Genomic DNA, 10895 nt, shown 5'->3' with positions numbered 1-10895 from the left:
GTTAATAGAAGTGCACTGTGGAAAGTCCTCCAGAAACTTGGTTGTCCTGAAAAGTTCCTTGCTTTGGTTAGGTCTTTTCATGAAGACATGAAGGGTGGAGTTAATGTTAGATGTAAAATGTCGGAGCCTATCTCAATACAAAATGGAGTGAAATGGGGATATTCTGGCACCAACCCTATTTGCCATATATTTTGTGATGGTTTTCTGTATTGCATTCAGAAACTGCAGATATGGTGTTTACATCCATTATCAAACCTCTGGCAGCATATTTAATATCAGGCACTTTGCTGCAAAAACAAAGGTATTTACCTCTATCATAAGAGACCTTTTGTATGCAGATGATTGTGATCTAGTAGCGCACACAGAGATTGATATGCAACACATTTTGAATGCATTCTCTGATGCTTCCACTGCCTTAGGATTGACAGTCTGTCTCAAGAAAACTGTTCTCATGTACCAACCTGCCCCTGGTAAGCAGTATATTGAACCAAATATCTATGTGTATGGTAAATGACTTGGTGTAGTCAATCAGTTTGTCTACCTGGGAAGCACCGTTAATAGATATGGCAATTTGGATAATGAAATTCCATACAGAATTAGGAAAGCAAGTGATGCTTTCGGAAGGCTAGAAAGGCGTCTCTGGAGTCAGCAAGACATATGCAGGAAGACAGAGATAAAGGTGTACAAGGTGTGTGTGTACTCTCTTCTCTTCTTTATGCCTGCGAGAAGTGGGTCACGTATCGATACCACCTTAAACAACTGGAACGTTTCCATCAGATGTGTCTCAGACGGATCTATGGCATTAAGTGGGAGGACTGCATCAGTGATCTTGAAATATTGGAAAGCTCTTGTGTTAAAGCAAAAGCTCAGATGGAGTGGTCATCTGGTCAGGATGAAGGATTCAAGCATGCCAAAACAACTCTTTTATGGAGAGTTAGCTAAAGGAGAACGACCTCCACATAAACTAAAAAAGAGGTATAAGGACTTGCTGAAGGCTTTCTTAAGAAATGCTTGCATCTCTCCTGACACATGGGAGGTCATAGCTATTGACTGTAGGTGATGGAGAAGGATTGTGCACGAGGGGACAGCTACTTCTGAGAAATCTCGAGTTGCGCATGAGAAAGTAAGGAGGGATTTCAGGAAGGGCATTGCTGTTGCACTTCCAGATGGTAAGAGTCTTCCTATGATGCTGACCTACAGTGTCTGTGCAAGACCCTGCCTCAGTAAAGCTGGACTCAAGAGTCATCTTCATAGTCATAAAGTGAGATAGATGATTGACAACCAGGCCGCTGATGGTGGTGGTGCTACACCATACTAATCATATCTGTCAGGTATGTAGAAGGGAGTGTAATTCAGTGGGAGGACTTAAATGATCTGAAGCTCAAAATAACTGCGCTTGCAAAGAACATGGTGTCCAGGGCTGTGATGGAGGAGGGCTACAAGAGCTTGAGGTGCATAGAAAAGCCTCTGCTTACCAAAAGTATGCAAGAACAATGTTGGGAGTGCTGTCGTCACCTTCTTAACAACTTTTGTCATGAAAATCAAATTCTCATTCTTTCTGATGAAAAACTTTCATGTTTGATCTGGTCATCAATAAGCAGCCACATTGATTAATATTGATATTTAAACATATTTATATGTTAAAACAATAAAAACATGTCTAACTGCATCAAAACTATCGTTGTGTCCTTTATTGAGAGTGTTCTAATGAGTATGACAGGACTTTTGCAAAACCTGGTATGTATATATATATGTGTGTGTGTATCATTATCATCATTTAACATCCAGAGAGAGAAAGAGAAAGATCAACAAAGCATGGTGATGAAGACCAGCTTCATAACTTTTGAAAGTGTTATTTGAAGAGAGTATGCTGAGATACTTAAAATATCTGGTAGTGTGGGTTATGGCCTAGTCACCTGTATTGCAAACCAGCTAGTTCACGAAGGAGTCATACTCAATGACTGGCATAGCAACACCATAGTCAACTGCTACAAGGGTAAAGGTGATGCTTTAGATAGAAATAACTACAGGGTATCAAACTGCTGGATCAGGTAATGAAGGTCATGGAGAGTGTCATAGCTCAACTAATTAAGGAGAGAGTCTATTTAGATGAGATGCAGTTCGACTTTGTGCCCTATGTTCCTGGTATGGCAACTTCAGGAGAAATACCTAGCCAAAGATAAACCCCTATTGTCATGGAAACACAGGTACTCAAAGGAATTCTATCATATAATACAACCCTCATCAACATTGAGAACAAGCTCAAGGATATAAAAATATGACCTCCCTCAATCCAAACTCACTGAAGTTATTAATCTAGCAACAGAAATTTTGAGAAACAGCACACAAGGTTGTAATAGATACATGATACCTGAAAAGAAAAAGAAGAATAGGTCTTCTCTGCTGTAGGTAACCTAGCTCTTGGGCTAAACAACAACAACAAAGGATGTTTCTGCAGAGAGATTATTATTGTTTACAATGCTATTATGTAACAATATTATATAATGTGAAGGTGTAGCTATAGTTTGCAAATTTGTAGATTTTACACAAAGTCATATAGTCATCATCATCATTTAATGTCCACTCTCTATATGTTTGACGGTGCAAGGTTGTGGAGAGGGAGATACAGAGGTATAGAGGGTGCTATAGTAATTGGTGTCTGATGATAGAAATGAGGGAACATTGAGAATAATAGCAAATAAGAGATGTATTAAGAATGGAATATAGCAGAAGAAAGAGATCAGTAGCACAAAAGGAGTTGATTGGCAGAAATAGTGTGATAGGGATGATGATAAGCAATGGAAGTGGTTCCAGTGGGGAGGGGAGGAGGGATGAAGGTAAGCAGAAAGGGGGAAATGTAATATGTGCCAATTCTGCTCTCAAGTGATTACAGCAGCAGAGTAGTACCATAGATGGTGTAGTGATAATTGTAAGGGGACGAGAATTGTGAGGAATGTTTAATGGATCAGAGTGAGGGAGGAGATGAAGCAAAGCTCCTTATTTATAAGTCATTTTAGGAAATCATTTTTGCTGTGATTGATGTATCTTCATGAGCACAGCAAATCACCTATTATCTTCATCCTCTGTCATCTCCTCTATAAGGTTCAGCATCTTGAAATCAGCCTTCAATACTTCAACCCATGTCTTCCTGGGTCTCTCTTTTCCACAAGTTCCAACCACTTTAAACAGTCAGCACCTCTTCATGCAATTGCCTTCATCCATGTGCATCATTATTACCTTACGAGCACATCTCTTGTGTATACTACACCTGACTCCTCTTATACTTAACTTTTCTCTCAATACATTAGCACTTTGTTATACGTGCACATCTAAGGGAATGAACAGCTTCATTCCTCTCAAGTCTTCACATGTCCTCTGCATTTAGAGCCCATGTTTCACTATATTCAGCATTGCTTTTTGTACACAAGCATCATACAATCTGCCTTTTATTTGAAGAGAGAGACCTTTTGTTGCCAACGGAGGTAATTGCTCTCTGAATTTTCTCCATCTTATTCTTATTCTAGCTACTGTACTTTCAGAACATCCTCCCTCCATTGCTAATTAGGCCACCTAAGATAATAGAAACTATCTACTACCTCTAAGAAGCTTCCAGAGCATTTGAGAATATCAATTTCCTGTATATCCTTACTCTTTAAGGCACCTATGCCTCTTCCACATACAAACACTACTTTCTCTCTTAACCTTTCTGTGATGCCATTGCACCTCTTGTATATCTATAGCTAGCAGTGGATACACTGTATGGAATTCCTACCTACACCTTTCCTACATCTTGAGCAAGGCCATTTACCTGAAGTGGGTAGAATTCTGCCTGTTTTCCTGCTTACTAGAGCTTTGGTCTTTGTTATTCCAAGTTTTGCTTCCACATCTGGAATTTCTTTTCAGTTACAGATTCTGCTATGAGAATGAGATCAACATATATTAGTTCCCAGAGACAACCTGTTTTAAATTCCTCTGCTGTGGCATGGAAGACAGTGACAAATAGGAGGGGACTGAGAACTAATCTCTGGTGAAGCCTACCTGTATACTAAATTCGCTGTATACTCATGGCTAACTCTCACTTTACTGACAGCACCCCTGTACATGACTTGTATGATTTTCATAAACTATTTTTCTACCCCTACCTTCCTCAGAGGCCACTACATTACAGAGCGAGGGACTCTGTCAAAGGCTTTTCCAGGTCAGTAAGTGACAAGTACTATGGTCTACTCTGAGCTAAATACTATTCTTGTAGTTGTTTGACTTAAAAAATAACATTGGTAGTACTTCTTCCTGGTACAAAACTGAACTGCATTAACAAATTAAGAAATAATTCAACTGTTGAGATAAATGTTTATATGTATAGTTTATCAATATAGAAATGGAGTAAAATGTCTACTATTGAATTTTGAATATTTTGCATATCTTATACTCTTTCTCTTTTATTTCAGAATATCAGGTATCATTGGATTAAAAGAACTCTTTACATCAAATACATCATCAATATCTAAACAGAAAAAATAGAACCTTTTTTTTTATATAAATATGTAGTGGAATTACTGTGTAGAATCTGTACAAGATTAGTTTAAATCTAATCAAAATTGTCCCAAGTTACAAAAGAGTTTGCAGCATCTTCAGATATAGAGAAATAAAACAGTTTATACAAATATAGCAGAAGAAATATTTGTTTGGAATAAAATGTAACAAGGAAAATAAGAAAAATATCTGTATATTGCAGTAAGAGAAAAAAAATGATGGAATTATGTGAGGCTCAGGTTTATGGTAAAACACAGTCTAAAAGGATTGATTTTCCTAATGAGATACTGGAAGAAAAAGGAAAATCATCATACAGCTGTGATATCTCTAAAAAATCATTCTCTCAGAAAGGTTATCTAACAAGTTACAAACATATTCATACAGGAGAGAAACATCACTGTGATATCTGTGGTAAATCATTTGCTGGAAGTAGTGATTTAACTAAGCACATACGTATTCATACTGGAGAAAAACCATATAACTGTGATATCTGTGCTAAATCATTCTCTCGTAGTAGTGATTTAACTACTCACAAACGCATTCACACAGGAGAAAAGCCCTATCACTGTAATGTTTGTGGTAAATCATTCTCTCAAGGAAATACCCTAAATAGACATAAACACATTCATACGGGAGAGAAGCCATATCACTGTGATATTTGTGGTAAATCATTCTCTCAAAAGGATCACTTAATTACTCACAAGCGAATTCATACAGGAGAGAAGCCATATCATTGTGGTATCTGTGGTAAATCATTTTCTGGAGGAAGCAGCTTGATTGCCCACAAACGCATTCATACTGGTCAGAAGGCATATCACTGTGAAATCTGTGGTAAGTCATTCTCAGAAGGAAGTAATTTAACTAAACACAAATATATTCATACAGGAGTGAAAGAATATCACTGTGATATCTGTGGTAAATCATTCTTTCAAAAAGGTCACTTGATTAGGCATAGATATATTCATACAGGAGAGAGGCCATATCAGTGTAATATCTGTGGTAAATCATTTTCTGTAAATGATCACTTAATTACCCACAAACGTACACATACAGGAGAGAAGCCATATCACTGTGATATCTGCAATAAATCATTCTCTGGAGGAAGCAGCTTAACTAGACACAAACGAATTCATACAGGAGAGAAGCCATATCACTGTGATATTTGTAGTAAATCATTCTCTAATGGAAATGCCTTAAATATTCACAAAAGCATTCATACAGGAGAGAAGCCATATCACTGTGATGCCTGTGGTAAATCATTCTCTGTAAGAAGTCACTTCACTATTCACAAACAAATGCATACAGGAGAAAATACATATCAGTGTGATATATGTAGTAAATCATTCTCCAGAGGAAGCAGCTTAACTAGACACAAACATACTCATACAGGAGAGAGGCCATATCACTGTGATATCTGTGGTAAATCATTCTCTGAAGGAGGTACTTTAACCACTCACAAACATATTCATACAGGTGAGAAACCATTTCAATGTGATATCTGTGGTATATCATTCTTTCAAAGAATTCACTTAGTTATTCACAAACATACTCATACAGGAGAGAAACCATATGGCTGTGATATCTGTAATAAATCATTCTCTCAAACAAGTCACTTAATTATTCACAAACGTACTCATACAGGAGAAAAACCATATCATTGTGATATCTGTGGTAAATCATTCTCTCAAAATAGTGATGTAACTAAACACAAACGTACCCATACTGGAGAAAAGCCATATCAATGTGATATCTGTGCTAAATCATTCTCTGGAAAGGGAGATTTAACTAAACACAGACGTATTCATACTGGGGAGAAACCATATCACTGTGATATCTGCGGTAAATCATTCTCCGTTAGTGATGTCTTAAATAAACATGTTCGAATTCATACAGGTGAAAAACCATATCACTGTGATGTCTGTGGTAAATCATTCAATATTAATAGTAACTTAAATATACACAAACACATTCATATGGAAGAGAAGTTATATTCCTGTGATATGTGGTAATATATTCTCTTAAAGACATCACTTAATGACTCCTGTATATTCATACAGTCCAATAAACATAATACCATAAATTCCATGAAGAAATATATAACCTTAAATGTATTGACACTAGAAAGAAGTAACAGTATGATAACAACCTCCCAAACTATATAACCACAACTCTGATGACATAACTTACTACTGTGATAATACAATAAAGTCATTATTTCAGAATACTCATCATTGTCAGCGTCTTACATCTGCTTTCCAACCTGGCATGGGTTGGAAGGATCATGGTCCAAGTCAGTTCTTATTAAGAGTCACTGCTATCATAGACTGACACTTGTACATGTAATTTTGATTTAGTTTCTATGGGCAGATGTCCTTCCCACTACCAATAATTTCACAGTATCCTGGGTGCATTTTCTCATAGAATCAACACTTGGGAGGTTGTAAGGAAACCTATGCTTTTCTACCTGTTTGCCACTCACCTATTTGTTCAAGAAATCATAGATGATAAAGTGTCACAAATGCAGGTTTTTAAACTACGGTCAACATAAACAAAATAAAAACATCAGGTATCACATATTTTGTAACAGTGATTAGAAAATATATATATAGAGAGAAAAACGATTTGTTTTCAATGTCTGAACGAGAAATATACAGTAACAGTACTGAATAGTAAAGTTTATATGCCAACAGAATGTGGCAGTCCTATAAAAGATGATATTACTGTTGTTTTAGCCCCAGGAAAACATCTTTTCCAGCTGGTTATCGACACACAATTTGTGTCCATACAGCATTTGTAAGGGATGTCATTGCTCCCATCTCTAGCCTTAAGTGATACTCACAGACCTAGGTTTCTGAGTGGTTACTCATCCTCACTGTGAGAAGACCACAAGCTAGTGATGAAAGCTCTCTCCACTCGCAAATACTACATATTCTTTAAGTGACACACAGTTGCTGATATCGTAAAGAGCAAAACAATTTGTTTTAAATCTCTGAGTGAGAGATATACAGTAATAGTACCAAGTAGTAACGTTTATATGCCAACAGAATGTGGCAGTGCTATAAAGGACACTGTTACTGTTATTTTAGCCCCAGAGAAACATCTTTTCCAGTAATTATCAACACACAATTTGTTTTTCTCTATACGAGATCAGTGACTGTCGCTTAGAGAATATATAGTGTTTGCGAATGGAGAAAGCTTTTGTCACTAGCTTGTGGTTTTCTCACACTGAGGACCACCCAGAAACCTAGTTCTGTGAGTGCAAATGCTATATGGACACATCAGTTGTAGGGTAGTGTAAATATGATATTTAGAGTAAATATGACAATATATCAGCTGTATGTATCTATATAACACCATCATCATCAAGTGTCTGCTTTCCATGCTGGCATGGGTTAGATGGAACTGGTAAACCAGAGAGCTGCACCAGGTTCCAGTCTGATTTGGCATGCATCCTATGGCTGGATGCCCTTCTTAATGCCAACCACTTCAAGAGTGTAATGGGTGCTTTTTATGTTCCACTGGCACAGCTGCTTTTATGTATCACTGTCATGGGTGCCAGTTATGTAACGCTGGCTTGATGAGTGTTCTCAAGGGCAGCATATCACCAAAGGTTTCAGTCATTTGTCATCACCTCTGTGAAGCTCAACGTTTGAATATCATGCTTCAGCGCCTTGTCCCATGTCTTCTCGGATATACGTCTTCCTTAAGTTCCCTCCACAGTTAAAGATCAGCATTTCTTTATACAGCTATCCTCATGCATATGCATCACATGACCATACCAGCACAATTGTCTCTCTTGCACACCACATCTGAATTTTCTCTCAAGGTGCTTACACTCTGCCATACATGCACACTGACATTGCACATCTAGCAAATCATACAAGCTTCATTTCATTCCAGCCTATGTGTATCCTCAGTGGTTACAGCCCATGTTTCACTGCACACAGGTATCATACAATCTGCCTTTCATTCCAAGGGAAAGGCCCTTATATAAGGTAGTGTATATATGTTGTCTAGAACAAACAATATAACAACATATCACTTGGGTATATATATATAATTTAGTTGTTCCATCCCGTAAGCAACACACTACCTTTGGTATCGTATATAGGGCCAAAGTCCAGATAGAAGGCTCGCACGATTATAGAACTTATACAGGGGCTACAGAAAATTCTTTCAAAACCAGGCTGTATTCGCACAAAAATTCTTTTAGATAGCCTGGCAAAATACGTCTGGCAATTAAAGGAAAATGGAGCCCAGCCTTTCAACGTGACATAGAGGATTTTAGGTAGAGCATCACCTTACAGACACAGTGCCCATAAAAGACCATTGAAATGCGATCTTTGTTTATTGGAAAAACTGAATATTTTATTCGAAGATAAGAAGGCGCTAAACCAAAGACGCGAACTTTTAAATGCATGTAGACATGCCTCCAAATTTAAAATGTTGGCAAGTAATATACCGTATGGATAGTATTCTTTTATTAATTTACTTGTTTCAGTCATTTGACTGCGGCCATGCTGGAGCACCGCCTTTAGTCGAGAAAATCTACCCCAGGACTTATTCTTTGGAAGCCTAGTACTTATTCTATCAGCCTCCTTTTGCCGAACCGCTAAGTTACGGGGACATAAACACACCAGCATCGGTTGTCAAGCGATGTTGGGGGGACAAACACAGACATACAAACATATACACACACATACATATATATATACATATATACGACGGGCTTCTTTCAGTTTCCGTCTACCAAATCCACTCACAAGGCTTTGGTCGGCCCGAGGCTATAGTAGAAGACACTTGCCCAAGGTGCCACGCAGTGGGACTGAACCCGGGACCATGTGGTTGGTAAGCAAGCTACTTACCACACAGCCACTCCTTCGCCTATATATATATTTTTTTGATAATGTTTGACTCCTTACTATTGGATTGGTACCGCATTATAAATGATTTATTTAGCGTTGTAAGAATTTTGTATAGACCCCTACGTCATTTTAAGAAAACCTTCAACTGTTATATACATAGTTTTTTCTTCTCTCTTGTTTTTACTTTTTACTTCATTCTCTTCTATTTATTTTAAAACACTTTGTATGCAAATTTTACCATTTTTATGGACGATTCGACATATTGAATTCTATTATGCATGTATTTTCGCCCGATTTTAACTTTTATACACCCAGCAGTTTCTTAAAAAGTTGTCTGCATATATACGCTGAGATCTAAAAGGGTTTTTTATGTAGATGTCTGTATTGTAACAACACTTACGTATTCATATGCGTGCGTCTGCGCTCACATATAGGGCCTGGGTTTGCACTTGTGCATATGCAGTTTCGTGCGTGTATGTTTTTGTGTATACATGGGTAAGAGTATATGCTTATATTTATTTACACATACATGCATCTATTCGCGTGTGTGCATCTATGTTATATATGGGAATGTGCGCTTAGGTTCACACTCACACATACTTGAATGTGTGCATACGCATGTATACGGTTATGTTCGCGAGTATTTGCGTACATATCCACATATGTATCTATATACGTGAGGCTATATACATTTTTGTATACACATATATACGCAGTCTAAATTTTATGCAGGTTTACTATATACATACGTTCTTGCTCATTTTCTCTCTCTACTTCTTTCTTCCCATTCCCACCTTTCTCTCTTTTCTTCCTTTTCTGTCTTTCTTTCTTTTTCTCTTTCTTTCTTCCTTTCCTTCCTCATGACAACCACACTTTCCCCCTTTTCTATATTAATAACGTTACTATAGATACGTTACTCTTTACCCCCCCCCACTCCACAGCTTAAGATACAATTTTTGTTACCATCGCATAAGTTTTTTCGTGCGCAAACTATAATACGTGTGTATGTATATGTGTATAAATTTGTATTCATGTATATATTTGTGCCTTGCAAATATATACCTATATAAGTAGATTGTCTGTGCGTATGCATCTGTGTATTTTGATGTATATATATACATATATATATGTTGTGGATAGCCTAGTATGCGTATATGCTATTGTAATTTTATTTTATTTTGAATGCAGCTTATATTTTATTTTATTTGATTTGATTTTATTTGATTTGATTTTAATGTGTTAATTCGAATATAATTAATTATTTACAATATGTATTTTGAGCCCATTTTTCTATTTAAGGTTTTCTTCGATATTTTTTAAAAATAGGATGAATCTATATTAAATTCATTTGTTTTGTTCATTACGCATCCATGACCATTATTTGAAACAACCAATCAAACGGATCCTTGTGTTTTAAATTTTATATCACTTTTGATTGCATTGTTATTCCTTTCCCATTTCTAACAAAACTGTCCGATGAACGGGAACATGAAACTC

At 36.9% G+C, this 10895-nt stretch overlaps 1 protein-coding gene across 1 annotated transcript in view; it reads left to right on the top strand.

Moving 5' to 3' along the window:
- The window catches only part of LOC106871808 (zinc finger protein 850), a 61564-nt gene that overhangs the window by 23050 nt on the left and 27619 nt on the right, over positions 1-10895 (top strand). The window contains exon 2 of the mRNA XM_052970182.1: positions 4449-6477. Coding sequence (XP_052826142.1) covers positions 4749-6477 — 1729 coding nt within the window. The 5' untranslated portion in view covers positions 4449-4748. The remainder of the gene's footprint in view (positions 1-4448; positions 6478-10895) is intronic.

Source organism: Octopus bimaculoides, chromosome 8 (genome assembly GCF_001194135.2).
Source record: "Octopus bimaculoides isolate UCB-OBI-ISO-001 chromosome 8, ASM119413v2, whole genome shotgun sequence".
NCBI classification, from domain to species: Eukaryota; Metazoa; Mollusca; class Cephalopoda; order Octopoda; family Octopodidae; genus Octopus; species Octopus bimaculoides.
This window is presented reverse-complemented; position numbering and strand designations above follow the sequence as displayed.